This window comes from Nerophis lumbriciformis, linkage group LG15 (genome assembly GCF_033978685.3).
Source record: "Nerophis lumbriciformis linkage group LG15, RoL_Nlum_v2.1, whole genome shotgun sequence".
Taxonomy (NCBI): Eukaryota; Metazoa; Chordata; class Actinopteri; order Syngnathiformes; family Syngnathidae; genus Nerophis; species Nerophis lumbriciformis.
Genome location: NC_084562.2, coordinates 31,866,871 through 31,886,358, shown reverse-complemented (window position 1 = coordinate 31,886,358; position 19,488 = coordinate 31,866,871). Strand labels below are relative to the sequence as shown.

The following is a 19,488-nucleotide window of genomic DNA, read 5'->3' as shown; positions in this document are numbered from 1 at the left end:
AAATGGCAATCGACGATTCGTACGCTGTAGGTTTCTCTTGTTTAGGCTTTTTGCAAGATAGTTTATTAAGTACGTATGCCACATTTGACTGATGTTGATTAGCCAAATGTATTTATAAAGTTACGCAGCAATATTTTAGTCGGGAGTCGGGACAGATTGTTGGCATTACCCTGCTAACATGTCTAGTTTGACCGCACGGACCACCATCGAAATAATTATATATAACAATATATAATATATTACATATCGCATAGGCATACTTTGAAGGCAAGCCAAGGCAAACAGTAAAATTACAGCCACATTTCGTTTAGCATAACTCCATGTTGCATCCTGACGCAATGCATTCTTTTCCATTTACGCACATCAAAAGAGCATCATACACAAATACAAATAGGAGTAGACATTGAAAGGGTAAAATAAACTATTTTTTGGGTGTAAAAATAGATGATAAAATTAACTGAAAATCACATATAAAAAATATGCAACATAAGGTGGCAAGAAATATTTCAATAATGCCCATCCATCCATTTTCTACCGCTTATCCCTTTCGGGGTCGCGGGGGGTCGCTCGAGCCTATCTCGGGAAGCAAAATATGTTTTGGAACAAGAATCACTCCATATTCTCTACTGCTCGCTAGTGTTACCATATCTGAGTTATTGTGCAGAAATATGGGGAAATAACTACAAATGTGCACTTCATTCACTAACTGTGTTACAAAAAAGATCAGTTAGACTGACACATAATGTTGGATATAGAGAACATAAAAACACTTTATTTATTGAGTCAAAAATATTAAAAATCAACGATTTGGTAAAATTGAAAACAGCTTAAATTATGTACAAAGTAAACAATAACCTGCTACCCAAGAATGTACAACAATTATTCTCAACTAAAGAGGCGAAATATAACCTGAGGAAAAACTAACTTCAAACATTTGTATGCACGTACAACATTTAAGACATTTAGCATATCAGTATGTGGAATTAAACAATGGAATGGATTAAGCAAAGAAGTTAAACAATATACTGATATGATCCAGTTTAAGAGGTTGTTCAAATGAATAGTGTTTACAAAGTACAAGTAAGAAGAATTATGAGAAATACCTTCAACCTTATTGAAAACAGGATATTCTTCATCTCAGTATGTTTTTCATGACTGACTTAATTATATATTGCAAGAACTGCTGTATTAATCATTCACTGACAAGACAGTAAATGAACATATGTATTTGTAAACGCTCTGAGGTGGGAAAGGGGTAGGATTAAATAAGTTTTGCTTCTTTCTACTCCTTTTCGGACATGATGTAAAGAGAAATTATATGAAATTATGTGTGATGTAATATACTGTAAGTGTTCATGTTCAAATAAACTAAACTTAATCATTCAATCAATCACCATAATTCAGTGCAGAGTGCGATTCTATAAGCAAACCCACGTTACACAAAAAACACATTATGCATAAGTCATATAGCCTTCTACCATGTCAATACACAAAGTAGAAAATCATTACATGTAATGCATTATACTGTGCCAAGCAAATGCAACCCCATATGTGTCTGATGCACATACAGTACCAGAATCCGCAATTAGCCACGGAACCCCCTTTCCTAAGCATATCAGCATATTGAGAACTAAATAGGCACTGACACTACCCATATCCACATAGGTTTTATTTGTCGAATATATACTTCTCCCTGTCAGTTGAATGACACATCGACATACAGGCTAACAGGCATATATTTCCCCCGTTAGCCTATATGTCGATGTGTCATTGACCGGGCTAGCATGTTAAGCATTCGTTGCACGAACATACTAGCTTTTTTAGACAGGATCATAGACTGTATTGAACAATATAGTTTACATACGAAATGTCCATTTCCATTTATTACAAGTAATAAGAAACCGTAAATGCCTGACTTACCTATCAAGGAGGAAATTAGCAAATTTGGCGTCAGATGAAAAAATCTTCTCCGCCTTCAATCGTCTTCATCTTTCAAAGGCATCCCCGATGCAAATCCTTGTTATGTTCCTGGCTTTGTCATGAATAAGTTGAGAATCGTAACGAGGCCTTTTAGATTTACAAAGGTCTGACATGTTTAGTAACTTTACCAGTGGCAGTAGCCAGACGAAGGTGGTGGTGCGTAACTGGCAACCTGGATGTGACACACTCACGGATTTTCTGATTGGTCAAACGGTGGAGGGCGGGGCATCGAAATGAAAACAATAAGATTTCGGGGCTGTAAATCTAATTTTGAAATCAGCATATCCCGGCTGAACTACTGTTATCAATTATAAAGGTATTCGAAAATAACATTATTTATTCATGCATTTTGACATATCAGGGACATTTAATGATGACTTGACATGAAATTATTACATATGGCACCTTTAAGATATTGTTAGCTAATAATAGCAATTTGGATAGCTAGCATTCGCTGGCATTGACTCTATATCATGGACGGGCAAACTACAGCCCAGGGTCCACATCCGGCCCGTTGGTATTTTTAATCCAGCCCGCTAAATATTAGAACAAAATCCGACATAGCTCTGTTTTGAGAATTGCCACAATAAAACTGATACTAGACTTCGACACACTGGCAAAAAAGGGTGATCAACAACACTGCTCCCACTGAAAGAAAATGTAAGTGTTAACCCTGTAATACCATTTTTGTGTTTCTTTGCTGTTCTGAAAATAGATATAGCCTATTTTTGGGAAGTCTACTCTTAGTTCCAACAGATATTATATGCTTTGAAATGCATCATGTGTTCGCCCGGCCCGTCTGTCAAATTTCAAAAGCCAATGTGGCCCCTGAGCCTAAAAGTAGGGGCCAAAAAGTTTGTCAACCCCTGCTCTATATTCTATCATAACAACAGCATGACTACAAATTGTTGCTTCTCTTAGACTGCTTTTGTATGTGTACACGAGACTTGGTGAGTGACTGCAGTAAACACATCATTCCATTTGGGCTGGTAAAAAAAATTATTATATAGACCTTGTATTTGTCAAAAATATAGACAACTCTCAAACAAATGTATTCTGTTAACCCACTAATGGTAACATAAGCCAGCCAATTGTGTTCATATATTTTATTACTTGAAACAGATTATTTGATAATAAGTTACTAACACGTGTTAACCTTTAGAGAATATTGGGGAATTTTTTGTCCTTTAAGGTACATTTTTGCACGACAAGCCATGGACATGCAGAGAAACATGTTGCTACAATTTGCAAATGTTGATGCAGCCTGCAGGTTCCAGCGAGCTGTAAGAAGGTGTTTATTCTGACCAAGCAAACAAGTGTTTTCGTGAGATGCAACACATTTTCATGCACAGCATCAAATTGTCTGTTGGAAGGACTGATCCACCTACTCCTTTACACACGAAGACATTATTTTCTAGTCTCTCTACAGGTGCAGCGACTATGCACACACGGTTTTGCCTTCTAAAAAAGACACAGCAAAATAAACTTTGTTTGCGGCCCTAAAAAATTGTTTTGCTTTTCATTGCATTTCAAAAGCGTCACAGCCTTTATCAACTGTTATTTCAAGTCTTTAACATTTATTATATGGATGGACTCATTTTATGCAAAAAAAACTGTCATAATTAGATCAATTTAGCATTCACAGGGTTAAAATAAAAACATGACATGTTTGCTATATTTTTATTTAGGACTGAAGTTGTTTGAGAGATTTGAGAAAAAAGAAAAAGTAGAAAAAATATGAGTCCGAACATGTTTTATACACTTAAACTCTCTGAGGACCTGTTTGTCCTTTAGCTACTAAATTTAGTATTCCCAGATGGTCAATAGTAGCTATTAAATGAGGTATTCCCAAAAAGGTTAAAAAGCACAAATATTGGGGCCTGGACAAATCCAAGTAAATCCACCCCTCTATTCCTTCTTCATTTGGATCTTATGCCTGTTTGTTGTTGAATTTATCTCCACACTGATTGTCTAGCGCAAATTTACAAGTGTTGGCAGAGCACGCAGCAAACTCACAGCAGAGTACTATCGCAAATGCACTTGTTGGTATCCCGCTGTAAGAGCCCTTTAGTTCATGACACCCCATCACAGGTGGGAATAAGAAGGTGATTGCAGATTAACAGTATTACCATTAGGGAACAGTATATCCATGGTTCTCTACTTGTATTGCTGTTAATAAGTATGTCTGGTTGTTTTTTTCAGACCACGTTGCAGGTCTTCTCTTCACCTCTTCTCTGGGAGAGATTGGTGAGATCCAAACCAATATCTTGCTCAGGAAACACAAAAGTACCCTGGAAGAAGTGGTTGGCAGTGCCAACAGTGACTCGACTTTGGGTTGGCGACTACGTGGTGACAAAGTCTGTGGGAGTGGCACTACTGTTCTTGGTCTGGGTATGAGCCAGGGAGAAACCGACCCAGACAAAATTGCAGGACATCTTGGCGCTGATGTGAAAATTCTCTGTAATTCCAACTTTGGTAAGAGCAAGAGGCCTCGCTCACTGGCTCTGTGTGGGTTGGAGGAGGCTTCTGTAAGCAGATGTCGTAAAGATGGAGATGAGCCGGAGATGCAGGTTTCCAGTGATGAAGACACAAACAATCTAGAGAATATTTTTGATTTGGAGGATTTGGATTTGGACAAGACTACCGCAAGCGAAGGAATTACTTCTCAAAAAACCTGCAAATCTCGCAAAAATCCTATTGAACGCAGCGCAAGCTACTGTGGTGTGAGCCCTTTGACATCAAGACGAAGAGTGAAGCGCACAGGCATTGAGACTGGCTATGATCCTCTCTCCTTGCTTTCAGCAGAGTCTCATTCAGTGCAGCAAAAGGAGGATCCATGTCCAGAGGAGATGGATGCCAGCACACCCATTGCCAACAGGAATTTGGCAAGGGAGATTGAGCTCTACATGAAGCACATTGGAAGCCCACTGAGTAGCCGAACACCAAGTAGGGACCTCCAGGACCCGTCCAGCCCGCTCATCTTTCACCGCTCCACACCTCGTAGCGCTAGCTTACCCAAGAGCTCTGTCCTCAGGACTACGGGAGTGCCACAGTCAAGCACCTACCACCCTCCCTCGCCCTCTAAATCCATCACACATCAGCGTATGTGGTCGTCGCCAACTTCTCACAGCGAAAGCACCACCCCTAGCCCTTGTCCCAGCCCGCACCCCAGCCCCTACCGGGATAAGACAAGCCAGATGCACATTGCAGCCACTTCACCATCCTCATCTTTTGTTCTGGACACACTAACACCAACATTGGATGTTTTCAAGACCAGCATGTTCTCTGCAAGCAAAGGCGTGGCAGAGAAGGCTAGTCGTTGGTACTCACGTCTATCCACGTACGCTACACCAACTAAGGTACTTCCCATATTGAAACTTTTTTATTACAATAGTGAGAAACATGTTCGCACATCTTGATAGCAAGCACTTTTTAGCTGTATTAGCTTTACTTGAAACAGAGTATTTTCTTGGATGGTTGCTACCATCTTGTGATTTTTATTGACCCTGTTACAGCATGTTAGTTGAATTAAATATCTATATACTGGCGAAGAAAGAGAGCAATAACCATATTAGGCACATTGGTGGGCAAGTATATTGGATTTTCGAACAACTAACGAAATCTATCTATACGCAAAACTATTCAACCCATAATGTAACTTACATACATTTTAAAAAATGTACACACTTCAAGTAGATGGTCTATTATTTAGCATTTTATTCAATCAATCAATCAATCTTTATTTATATAGCCCTAAATCACAAGTGTCTCAAAGGGCTGCACAAGCCACAACGACATCCTCGGTACAAAGCCCACATACGGGCAAGGAAAAACTCACCCCAGTGGGACGTCGATGTGAATGACTATGAGAAACCTTGGAGAGGACCGCATATGTGGGTAACCCCCCCCCTCTAGGGGAGACCGAAAGCAATGGATGTCGAGTGGGTCTGACATAATATTGTGAGAGTCCAGTCCATAGTGGATCCAACATAATAGTAAGAGTCCAGTCCATAGTGGGGCCAGCAGGACACCATCCCGAGCGGAGACGGGTCAGCAGCGCAGAGATATTCCCAGCCGATGCACAGGCGAGCGGTCCACCCCGGGTCCCGACTCTGGACAGCCAGCACTTCATCCATGGCCACCGGACCTGTGCACCCCCCCCCCCCCCCCCCTCAAGGAAAAGGGGAGCAGAGGAGAAAAGAAAAGAAACGGCAGATCAACTGGTCTAACGGGGGCTATTTAAAGGCTAGAGTATACAAATGAGTTTTAAGATGGGACTTAAATGCTTCTACTGAGGTAGCATCTCTTATTGTTACCGGGAGGGCATTCCATAGTACTGGAGCCCCAATAGAAAACGCTCTATAGCCCGCAGACTTTTTTTGGGCTCTGGGAATCACTAGTAAGCCGGAGTTCTTTGAACGCAGATTTCTTGCCGGGACATATGGTACAATGCAATCGACAAGATAGGACGGAGCTAGACCGTGTAGTATTTTATACGTAAGTAGTAAAACCTTAAAGTCACATCTTAAGTGCACAGGAAGCCAGTGCAGGTGAGCCAGTATAGGCGTAATATGATCAAACTTTCTTGTTCTTGTCAAAAGTCTAGCAGCCGCATTTTGTACCAACTGTAATCTTTTAATGCTAGACATAGGGAGACCCGAAAATAATACGTTACAGTAGTCGAGACGAGACGTAACGAACGCATGAATAATGATCTCAGCGTCGCTAGTGGATAAAATAGAACGAATTTTAGCGATATTACGGAGATGAAAGAAGGCCGTTTTAGTAACACTCTTAATGTGTGATTCAAACAGACAACTGCAAGTTTGTAAACTTTGCAACTGGATATCATTTACTATTAGGATGGAATACTTTGTTTCTAGTTGTACTGTGTTATGTGGCTGTCAATTCTGTTCTCAAGCGTGCTCGATGTCATTGGTTTTTTCCAGGACACTCAGAGTGACCAACCAAATGTCTCCACGCTTGATGTTGAGGATCTAGATAACTTCTCTGTGAAAGATGAGGAACAATCAAAATATTCCACAGTCTCCCCAAAAAAGAATGGCCCTGTTGGTCCAACGGGATCTCGAAAGAGCCCAAGACGTAGCCCCTTCCACAGCAGACTTTTGAACAGTCCCACTGCAGACTCCAGCCTCAGAAGACCCACATCGCTGCTCCCTGGTTTGTACATTAAACAAATATTTTCATGGTTATCCAGAAATTGGTGACAATAAGACATCTAGAGATACACTGGCATAACCTTTGTCAGTCTTGTATCATTGTTTGATTGTTGGAACCTCAATAATATTCCTCGCCATGTGTAGGCACATTCTCTGATCATCTTTCCTACCCTCACAGGTTGTGGCCACCTCTCACCTCCTGGCTTCCTTCTGTCCGACAAGTCAGACTTAGGGTCCTCACGCTACACTAGCAACACCAGCATCTTCAATAACTGTGCAATGGAGGTGACTCAACTCAAAAATGTCATTACTAGATCCAAAATAAAGGAATAGGACAGATTATATTTCTCATATTGCTATATTTACTTTTTCAGCTGTTAATCTCAAGCTGTTCACGCTGTAAGACATGTGACTGTCTGGTCTACGATGAAGAAATCATGGCCGGCTGGACGGCGGATGACTCTAATCTAAACACTACGTGCCCCTTCTGTGGAAACCCCTTCCTGCCTTTTCTTAATGTGGAGATCAGGGACATGAGAGGAACTGGCAGGTTAGATTTGACACTTCTACACATTTGTATCTGGATGCTGTTAAAAGAACTTTGAAATATAATTTTAATATAATGATGTGATACAGTAGCACCTCGATTTTTGTATGCCTCATTTGATGAAATTTCGCCAAAATGTTGCCTTGGTTTTTGTACCGTCTGTATTGTACGACCAAACATTACATCTAACAAAACAGTCCGTTTTCCTGCGTATCATTCCGCGGAATAGAGTGCCCGAACAAAGAATCCTATGCAATAGTGAATCAGTCTGTGCTTTTTCAAGTACAGCTGCAAAAAAACGCACCACGGGGCCAAAGATTGTCTGTACAAGCTGGATCGTTCGATGCAGAGAAAAAATGTCATGGTCACAGAGCGATCCACACGCAAGACACAAAGTATGAAAAAATATAAATCAGCAAATTGGAAATAGGCAACAGTAGATGCAGCGGAATGCATTTGAAAAAGATATTACACTCGGAATAGTAATGTGTTTAAGAACCCACAACGTGTTTGTGATTTACAAACAGCTGGTTCCTAAAGCTTCCTCATGCAGGAGTAAAAAGAATACATTGAACACAGAAAATAGAAACTAACACACAGCACAGAACTGAAAGTAATGAAAAATTATACAAACAGCAAGCGATAGAAAGCTTTGAGTACCAACACTTTAATAAATAAGGTGAACAACCCCACTAAATTAAATAAAGAACTCAGTCTTTGCCAACAAGAATTGTCAGTAAAGGTAAAAATAATGTTGAATGTTCATTTATACATTTGATTTATTATTTCTAAGTATCTCACATTGTTTTCGCGTGTAAAACAACTATTCCATATTAAATATTTGTGTTCGTATTTTTGAGAGTCTTGAATAGTGATGGGAATTAAGATTTTAAGATTCCATTTTTGATTCTGCCTAGCATTTTGGTTCCTTATCAATATTTATTTGAAAAAAAGGGAATATGTACTGGTTGATTAGCATCAACTTTTTTTAGTTAGGAAAAAAAATGTGTTTAAAACCAACTGTGAGGTCTTAAGACGTCCACAGTCTCGACGGGGAGCCAGGGCACAGGGGGTTCCCAGAAAATCTGTTTTGAAGATATATATAATATAATAATGAAAATAATTTTACTGTAGAAATAAAAATAAAATATACAAAATACAACAAAGTATTCCATGACAATTACCCAAGCAGGTTCAGTAACATGTTAAACCGTTTTCTAAAATACATTTGAATCTTTCTTTTAAAAAAAAATATATGACCTGACTTCTAAAAAGTACATACAACTGCATCAGCCAGTGACAAATACAAGTAAGTCATATCCATTTTGAAATGTTGCAAACATCTATGAACATAAAGTTAAAGTCATCTTTATTGTTCATTTTCAACATGTGCTAGACATACAGGAAAATCCAAAAAACGTTTCTCTCTGAACCACGATGTGAACTGTAAAGTGGATTTTTTTATAAACTATATACTAAATATAAAGTAAAAAACAATACAGATGTACAAAAATTACAGGATAATGCCCAAAATGTGCATTTGGATAAATATGTGCATTTTGAAAAAACAAAAGCAACCGCGTATGTGCAAGATGTGCATCTAAAAAAACACCAGCAGCAACAACAACAAATCTGCAGGGACTTGGATTTTGCACAATATGTATTAGGCATTTGTATAAACAAAATACATTTAAGACATTCAGTGGCGGCAGAGAGAGAGTGAGATAGGTAGCACTGCTCTAGGATAGGAGGTAAGGTTCAGCATCTAGAGCTGAGGAGAAGGCCGGATGGCCGGGGGGCTGAATAGAGGGGAGCGAGTTCATCTTACTGACAGCGGAGTGGATAAAACTGTTTGTTAGTCAGGTGTAGCTGGTTTGGTGGCTCCGGTACCGTCATCTTAGACGGCGAGAGACTGAAGAGTCTGTGATGTGGGAGTTGGGATCACTCACAATGCTGCATGCATTTCGGGTCAGGGGGATGTTGTTGATGTTCTGGAGAGAGAGAAGTTGGATGCCAATGATTTACCTTCTATATTCACTATGCGTTGCAGGGTCTTGCGATTGTGGGCGGTGCTGTTCCCTACCACATGGTGATGCAGCTGATCAAAATACTCTCGGCGGTGCCCGTGTAGAAGGAGCACATTATGGGTGGTGGTGCTCTCGCCTTCTTCAGCTTGCGTAGGAAGTGTAGTCGCTGCTGTTTTTTCTTTGCTAGTGATTCAGCATTGTTTGACCAGGAGAGTTCCTCACTGATGTGTACACTCAGAAATGTAGTTCTGCTCACTCTCTCCGCAGCAAAGCCACTTATAGTGAGCGGTGGGTGTTTTCGAAAGTCCACAACAATGTCCTTGATCTTGCCACATTTACAAAGAGATTGTTGTCTCTTCACAATGTAGTCAGATGGCTGACATCTTTAACTTAACAATTTAATTGTTACTGAAGGTTGTTGTGCAGTCTGGGGTCAGCAGGGTAAAGAGCAGGGGACTGAGCACACATCCACCAGGGGCCCCTGTGCTTAGTGTAATGTGTCTCGAGATGTTGTTACCGACCCGTACTGCTTGTGATCGCTCCCTGAGGAATTGAGAGCTGCGGAGAGGGTGTTGATGTGCAGCCTCTGAGCCAGTCAGACACTGTCTCATCATGTAATGTATGAGAAGCATTTATTTCACGTTTGCAGTTACTGATTGTTTTCCAATGACGCGCTAATATGATAGGCAATGTTAGTCAGTCAGCCGGTTAGTTAGTTAGTTACTTGCAATATTAACAGCAGACAATGTGCTGACGTTGTCACCGCTGCTGCTGGTGGATATTCCCTTTTGCCTTGAAGGGAATCACAAACATCATTCATTCAAAGTTATCACATGATGTGTGTGCTAATGTTTCTGGTCGTATTTCCTCCCTATGATGAAATATTGACTTTGCAAGTACTGCAAGTTGCCCTGTTGCCATCCTTTCTCGTGATTAATCCAGCGTTATGCGCGCCCACAAGAATTTATAAGGGAATCGTTAACAAAACTGGCAATTGATTTCCAGGAATCAACAAGAACAGGTTTTGGAACGGATTAATTGGATTTACATTATTTCTTATGTGTAAAATTGCTTCAGTTTTTGTACATTTCGCTTTTTGTCTGACCTTTTGAAGCGGATTACTAGCAAAACCTAGGTACCACTGTGTATGAGATACATTGATCGCCTATGCAATTATGTAAATGTCAATGAATTCGATTCTTGTGTTCTCTTTGTCTTAGGCTGTTCCTAAAGGAAAGTCTGTCCGTGGATGAGGCGCTGAGCTCATCATATTCTACCTCAACAGGCTTTGACACAGGGACGTCCACCTTATCCACCCCCTGTCCCACCACAGCCATCTCCCCTCCTTCTCCTGTGATAGCCGTCCATGACTGTTCAATGAGACCGAGGTGTCACTCAATATTACACCTTAACGTTCTTCTTGCTATACTTGCTCATATTAACTTTTGTCAATATGAAGAACGGTGCAAATTTAAACTTTAATTGAAAGCTGTTTTTTCTCCACAGAACTCGATCCACCACATCGCACGGTTTCAACATCCCTACAGAGCGGCGACAAGGGGCTCGATGTTTGGCAGCGCCCATGGCACGAAGTGTTAGTGCCTTCGGCCCCCTGGAGGAAACTTCTCAGTGCAACCGCTTGTTGCCAATCTCTGGCAGCCTACCCAGCCGACTTAATGAACCCACTGTATGTCCTTCACTAGACATAACTGTGTTTTATCAGAATAATATATACATTTATTTTTTGTCTGGTGGATTCACTCTGCCCAGGATCCGCTGAGTATGGAATGGCGTCTCCACAACCCTGAGCCAGTGACAGTTCCCTACTTGAGCCCACTGGTGTTGTGGAAGGAGCTGGAGAGCCTGCTGGAGAATGAGGGAGACACAGTAATTACAGAGTCTGACATGGTGGACCACCATCCTATTATCTACTGGAACTTGGTCTGGTACTTCAGGCGGCTGGGCCTACCAAGCAACCTGCCTGGACTCATCCTAACCTCTGAGCACTGTAACACAGACTCCCAGGTGATGAACAACTACTGAACACACACACACGAATGAGAAGAAGTTAAGTTGTTGTTGTTCCTCAAGGTTCCCCGTCAGTGGATGTCAGAGGACAGTAAACACGTGTTGATCCAGATCCTGTGGGACAACCTAAAGCTGCAACAGGATCCTGTTCAACCTTTTTACATTCTGTGGAACACATACAGTGAGTCACACTTCTACACTGTCTACCTACCTACTGGAAGAAACAAGCCTGTAAAAGTACAAACGTATACTAGAAGAAAATAGAATCACACGCTGGAAAACTTGTCTACTCGACTCAAACACTGAATGTCAGTGAGATGCTTACTGTATGCCATTTTGGCCCTCAAAAGTCCTGTTTTTCTGTCTTTGTTTGAAAGACAGAACAAACTATTCACATTTACATGCCTGTTTTATTACCAATAAATGTATAACTATGGCTATACAGTATTACCTCAACTTACAAACTTAATTGGTTCTGTGACGAACTCTTGTATCTAAAATCAGTGCCTCCCGCTTAAATTAATTGAAATCAATTTCAACAGTGTTTAGCCCCCTCAAAACATGCTTTCTTAAAAAAGAAAAACTAACTTTTACATTACTAATATTGTATGCAAACAGTACAATAGAAAGTAGTACTAACAACTACAGTAGTTTCATAAAGTATTGTAATAACAATGTACAGCATTTACCTTGGACAGTGGACTTCTATGGTATTTCCTTCAAGTGTTTTTTCAGTCAAACACAACATTTAGCAGCGTCTCTATTTTCATGGATAAACATACGCCATTTACAGTAGACAACGTATAATGTAACATCCTTGACTGGCATTAGACTCATTCTGCTTCAGTACGGTGTAGACTAGCAGTTATCCGCTCAAATAGTTTTGCCAAGTTTGCGACACCCTCAGTCATGTTTTTGATTATTTATTTCTTTAACTGAACAAATATCATCCGCTTCTTCTTCTCAGCACTGTCCTTCACACTCACTTCCTTCCGTCCGATGCTTTGAAAACAAAGTTATGTCAATCTCGAGCCAGATGTTTTGGGAGGATCATACTGTGACGTTTGCTACGCCAACTAATAACGTGAATGCTTGTAACGAAAATGTTTGTTTGCCACTTAATGCACAACAATTAGTTTAGAGAGAGCTCTTCATCTCAAAACACTCTTAAGTTGAAGTACCACTGTACAAAAGTTTCTCCAAACTCAACCTCACAGTTATCAACGACATATTGATTTTGTACACTTAGTGATTGATTTAAACCTTGTTTTCGATGGTGGAACGATTACTTTATCGCCAGCAAGGTTAAGTGGGTCTTAAACATACTTGCCAACCCTTCCGGATTTTCCGGGAGACTCCCGAAATTCAGCGCCTCTCCCGAAAACCTCCTGGGACAAATTTTCTCCCGAAAATCTCCCAAAATTCAGGCGGACCTGAGTGACGTGTCGACAGCCTGTTTTCACGTCCACTTTCCCACAATAAAAACAGCGTGCCTGCCCAATCACGTTATAACTGTAGAATGATCGAGGGCGAGTTCTTAGTTTCTTATGTGGGTTTATTGTTAGGCAGTTTCATTAACGTCCTCCCAGCGCGGCAACAACACACAACAACAGCAGTCACGTTTTCGTCTACCGTGAAGCAGTTCGTCTGCCGTAAACAGCAATGTTGTGACACTCTTAAACAGGACAATACTGCCATCTAATGTACATGCATATGTGACAATAACATCTACGGCTTCTGGAGCGTGCAGTACAACTGCGCACACAACAAGGAGACGAAGCAGAATGCATCATCAGAGAGGGTGTTCAGCATGATTAGAAAAATAGTGACAGAGAATAGAACAAGGATGGACAATTCAACCCTTAACTCAACAATGAGTAGATGAGTGTTATGTGTGTGTATATGTGTAAATAAATGAACACTGAAATTCAAGTGTTTCTCTTATTTATATATATATATATATATATATATATATATTTATATTTATATATATGTATATATATATATATAATAAAATAAATATATATATATATATATATATATATATATATATATATATATATATATAGTTAGAATTCACTGAAAGTCAAGTATTTCTTATATATATATATATATATATATGTCTTAATAAGGTTATCCAAAAAATAGTGCTCGATACCGTAGTAGAGCGCAATATATGTATGTGTGGGGGAAAAAAAATCACAAGACTATTTCATCTCTACAGGCCTGTTTCATGTTTCTCAACATCAAATTGAGCTACAGCTGCATGAACAATATACGACAAATCATCTCAAACCACAACAAAACAATTGCAAATGAGCCGTCGACCCCCAGTCAGAACGACTCCAAAACCAACAAAGCATGTAACTGTCAAAAGAAACCTGATTGCCCTCTCAACGGGGGGTGCTTACAAACATCAGTTGTCTACCAATCTAAGGTAATACGCAAGGACATTAACACATCCGACACATATGTAGGATTAACCGAGGGTGAATTCAAAACCAGATGGAACAACCACAAGGCTTCTTTCAGGAACAAAAACCTGTGAAATACCACAGAACTCAGCAAACACATTTGGGACCTCAAAGACAATAATGTTGAATATTCAATAACATGGCAAATTCTTGCATCCAGCACACCTTACAATAGTGGTAATAAAAGATGCAACCTATGCTTGAAAGAGAAACTGTTTATTATTTACCGTCCAGACCTGTCATCCCTCAACAAGCGCAGCGAAATTGTAACAACATGCCGCCATAGACGGAAACACCTCCTAGGTAACACATGAGCCAATCACAACGCCCCTAGGCCAGCCTGTACCCACCCACTCTGTGCCCTATATAAACCATGGTATGTGAATGCTCCCATTAAAATCTCCTGACGATTGAGGGTACCCCCCCTCATGAAACAGGCCTGTAGAGATGAAATAGTCTTGTGATTTTTTTTCCCCACACATACATATATATATATATATATATATATATATGAAATACTTGGTGAATTCTAGCTGTAAATATACTCCTCCCCTCTTAACCACGCCCCCGCCCCACCTCCGACCACGCCCCCAAAGATTAGGATGTTAACAATGAACCCATCTATAGTTGTGAAGAATAAACAAAGAAAATTGGGTTGCGGAATGTTCACACATTCAAACTGTTGTTTAATAGTAGTCATACGCATCTGCACACAGTTTGAGATGGATAAGAAGGGCTGTTGTTCAAGCATAAATAACATAGCCAAAAGTATTTGGCCACATGAAGTCAAATGAGTAAAAAATATGCGGTTTGCACTGTTTTTTGAAGCTATAACAGTTTCCACGCTTTATTTGTTTAGACATTTAATGTCGTCGTATTCACTGTAAAAAAGGCAGCGTGCTGTCATTACGCTTTTATTCATTCCATGTCAATCGAAGCAGCCAACTCCTTTTGCTAACAAGCTTTGTCTGCTCTCTGTCTTCCAGGGCTTAATTGTACTCTGTTGTTAGAAAGTGAGTGATGTCGTCTGGATGTAGACTCCTACATAGCATATGACTTGTGTTGTCTCAGGCATTTACTCTTCATTGTGTGTTCAGTGTGCTGTGAAAAGTCAGGTTTTTTTAGTGTGTGAAAATGTCTGTTGTGTGTGTAAAATTAATTAAGACTCTTTGACAATCCAACGTCCAAAGTCTGTCACAAATACATCCAAGTATTTGAACGAGGGTGTTTGTACTGTGAATGTTTATGTTCATGCATGTTCAAATTTAAGGATAGCTGTCATACAGCTATGAAAAAATGAGCAGAAGTGTCAGGTTGAGGTATTAGGCAACAGTTAAAAATTAGACTCTCCAGGATTTTGCGGTGTTGCAATCGCACCGATTCACCCAAATTCAACCAATCCCCGCAATTTATGCCCAGCCTTGCAGCTTTGTCCATTGTTAACAAACTTTGTCCAACTCTTTAATCACCCTGCACATTTTGGCCTGTCAAACCAAATTTGTCTCTGAACAGCACTCCCACATCAACTGTCTAACCAATCAAATATGCCGCTGCAATGGTCTGCATTGCCCACCTACATCATCACGTTCTTGTGTACATTGTCTGAGATGTTGAAATGTGTTAATGAATGAATTAATTTCTTTACCGTAATTGCTTCAGGAAGACAATGGAACACAGTCTAGCGGCACTGAAAATAGCCGCATCATCAATCAATCAATCAATCAATCTTTATTTATATAGCCCTAAATCACAAGTGTCTCAAAGGGCTGCACAAGCCACAACGACATCCTCGGTACAAAGCCCACATACGGGCAAGGAAAAACTCACCCCAGTGGGACGTCGATGTGAATGACTATGAGAAACCTTGGAGAGGACCGCATATGTGGGTAACCCCCCCCCTCTAGGGGAGACCGAAAGCAATGGATGTCGAGTGGGTCTGACATAATATTGTGAGAGTCCAGTCCATAGTGGATCCAACATAATAGTAAGAGTCCAGTCCATAGTGGGGCCAGCAGGACACCATCCCGAGCGGAGACGGGTCAGCAGCGCAGAGGTGTTCCCTGCTGATGCACAGGCGAGCGGTCCACCCCGGGTCCCGACTCTGGACAGCCAGCACTTCATCCATGGCCACCGGACCTGTGCCCCCACCCCTCAAGGAAAAGGGGAGCAGAGGAGAAAAGAAAAGAAACGGCAGATCAACTGGTCTAACAGGGGGGCTATTTAAAGGCTAGAGTATACAAATGAGTTTTAAGATGGGACTTAAATGCTTCTACTGAGGTAGCATCTCTAATTGTTACCGGGAGGGCATTCCATAGTACTGGAGCCCCAATAGAAAACGCTCTATAGCCCGCAGACTTTTTTTGGGCTCTGGGAATCACTAATAAGCCGGAGTTCTTTGAACGCAGATTTCTTGCCGGGACATATGGTACAATACAATCGACAAGATAGGACGGAGCTAGACCGTGTAGTATTTTATACGTAAGTAGTAAAACCTTAAAGTCACATCTTAAGTGCACAGGAAGCCAGTGCAGGTGAGCCAGTATAGGCGTAATATGATCAAACTTTCTTGTTCTTGTCAAAAGTCTAGCAGCCGCATTTTGTACCAACTGTAATTTTTTAATGCTAGACATAGGGAGACCCGAAAATAATACGTTACAGTAGTCGAGACGAGACGTAACGAACGCATGAATAATGATCTCAGCGTCGCTAGTGGATAAAATAGAACGAATTTTAGCGATATTATGGAGATGAAAGAAGGCCGTTTTAGTAACACTCTTAATGTGTGACTCAAAGGAGAGAGTTGGGTGGAAGATAATACCCAGATTCTTTACTGATTCGCCTTGTGTAATTGTTTGGTTGTCAAATGTTAAGGTGGTATTATTAAATAAATGTCGGTGTTTAGCAGGACCGATAATCAGCATTTCCGTTTTCTTGGCGTTGAGTTGCAAGAAGTTAGCGGACATCCATTGTTTAATTTCATTAAGACACGCCTCCAGCTGACTACAATCCGGCGTGTTGGTCAGCTTTAGGGGCATGTAGAGTTGGGTGTCATCAGCATAGCAATGAAAGCTAACACCGTATTTGCGTATGATGTCGCCTAGCGGCAGCATGTAAATACTAAAGAGTGCAGGGCCAAGAACCGAACCCTGAGGAACTCCGCACGTTACCTTAACATAACGTTATAATCATCATTAAAATAAACAATGTATAAAAAGTAGACAGAACAATATAAAAAGCAGGTAAGAAAAATATACACTGTAAAATATCAAGAGGTATCACACAGTCCTAGTTTGACTTGTCGGTTGGATGATAGTGGTAATAATGGTTGTTACAGCCCATGAATAGAAGCTGTATTTTTAATCTTTGTTTTGCTTTTAAAAAGACCTGATATGATACCCATCCCTACTCAGGACACATCCCTGCTGTGTTCCTGTCCGGAGTATTAAGGATGAGGAGGTGTGTTTCCCCATACGGACTGTTTTCAAGTTGTGTTTTTGAGGAAATCCAGTCAGTGAACTGCCTCTGGTCCTTGAACATTAATGTAACTTCTCTAGAATTCAAAAGAGTGATCTTCTGCACCCGCAGCTTGTTTGACATTAGTCCTCTTTTGTTCTCAACAGTTTAGCTTATAATGTATGAGGCTCTTACAGAAACAGCACAACTGTTTCACGTTCCCTCGGCCCGTTGCATTCTCAGGTCTTGGCGGCAGCTGTAGCACGTTAACGGTGGGCTCTTTCTACCTTTGATCTTAGACCAGCTATTTGCCTCCATCACGTTGTCATTTTAATTTGTGGCATTTTCAGCTTTTTTATGTAGTCTTATGATTTTTTTTTATTTGCTGTCTTTTGCAGTGACATTAGCTCTGTGTAATGACACATGTTTTGCCTGTAGCTGCATAGTGTTCCCTCAATAGTTGCAGCGCTTTCTTTCCATTTGTGGCTTCTCTTATCACTAATACTTGTTCAATTCCGGGTTATGCTTTTTCATTGTTCCTCACCATCATGTTCTTCCCTTTTCCTCTGCGCTTGGCTCTCTTAGTGTGGGGCTCTTTAGCCCAAGTAGCCGCAAGTGTCTGAAGAAATCATAGTTTCTTGAAACACAGACACCAGCTTCCTTCATCCCTGTTGGGCCCTTGACCTGTTTTTCCACTCATCTTTAGGGGAGGAATACCAGGGCAACTCACACATCTTGTGAAGGAAAAACACATGCCGGCAGTAGCCTTGGCCAGGGAAACTGTCACTTCCGCCATTTATTGAATACACTTCCTTTATATACCCTTTTGGTGTAGGTAAGAGCACAGACAATCGCCAAAATAAGGAAAACAGCTGGCCTTCAAAATAAAACCACAACAGTAAAATTCCATGGTTGCACCACAGTCACATGTGTAAAAATGCTAGCAGATGGAACATGTAAGAGACGTGGGGCTCGTAGATGTGTGTGCTGACTTTTTTCTGACTGAAGCCTACAACAGAATACCTGCCTCACCAACTGACTCACTGAGATGGGGCTACCCCCTGGTGGGAGATACAATCATGGAAAAAATCCTGCAAAATCCTGAAGGGACTGATTAAAAAATATATATATATATATATACAGTATATATTTATATCACAAGTTAAATCATTGTTAAAGTCAGTCAATAGTACATGTATTTAAAATGGCAGTCAAGACAATGCTGAATGAAAAATGCCCTCAGCTGATTTGTGTGTGCGTGTGCTAGATGTGGGCTACCCTGTGTCCCGAACCGTCCCAAAAGAAGAGAAGCCCTTCTCTGAGGATCTGCTGCAGAGTGTCGTGAGGAGCATCCAGAGGAATGATGTTAGCCGACCAATGGCTCATCTGCTGGAGATACAGGCTCAGACATTTGGACACAAAAGGCAAAGGTCAGCTACTTTTGCTTTAGTTTTGATTGTCTGGTGTGCAATAAGTACTGTGTGATATAGCCTTACCGCTCTTTGTTCTTTAATTAGCCTTTTCACTGCAAACCGTGAATAACTTCATGTAAAGACAGATAAATAAAGAGTGTCCAAAGCCCCACCCAGGGGCTATTTGTGGCCCAGTGATCGTTTTTTGTTTACAGATGGCCTTTTTTTTTAAATTACATTAAAACCAACTTGCAAATGATGATTAGGGCCACACTCAAAATAAAACACTATTTTGAAAATAGCAAAAATGATTTGCCTACATTTGGATATTTAAGAATAACCTCAATAAAATCGCAATAAAATCGCAAATGTAATAACTTTTTTTTT

General features: G+C 40.6%; 1 protein-coding gene across 5 annotated transcripts in view; it reads left to right on the top strand.

Moving 5' to 3' along the window:
• Window positions 1-19,488, top strand: part of LOC133616043 (C-myc promoter-binding protein-like) — a 112,377-nt gene that overhangs the window by 87,544 nt on the left and 5,345 nt on the right. For 4 of the 5 annotated variants that reach the window (XM_061975047.1, XM_061975048.1, XM_061975046.1 and 1 more), the window contains 10 exons: window positions 4,183-5,339; window positions 6,930-7,161; window positions 7,339-7,445; window positions 7,535-7,710; window positions 10,955-11,122; window positions 11,241-11,421; window positions 11,505-11,759; window positions 11,826-11,943; window positions 15,223-15,249; window positions 18,957-19,119. In XM_061975047.1, coding sequence (XP_061831031.1) covers window positions 4,183-5,339; window positions 6,930-7,161; window positions 7,339-7,445; window positions 7,535-7,710; window positions 10,955-11,122; window positions 11,241-11,421; window positions 11,505-11,759; window positions 11,826-11,943; window positions 15,223-15,249; window positions 18,957-19,119 — 2,584 coding nt within the window. The remainder of the gene's footprint in view (window positions 1-4,182; window positions 5,340-6,929; window positions 7,162-7,338; window positions 7,446-7,534; window positions 7,711-10,954; window positions 11,123-11,240; window positions 11,422-11,504; window positions 11,760-11,825; window positions 11,944-15,222; window positions 15,250-18,956; window positions 19,120-19,488) is intronic. The other variant, XM_061975049.1, reaches the window with a different exon arrangement.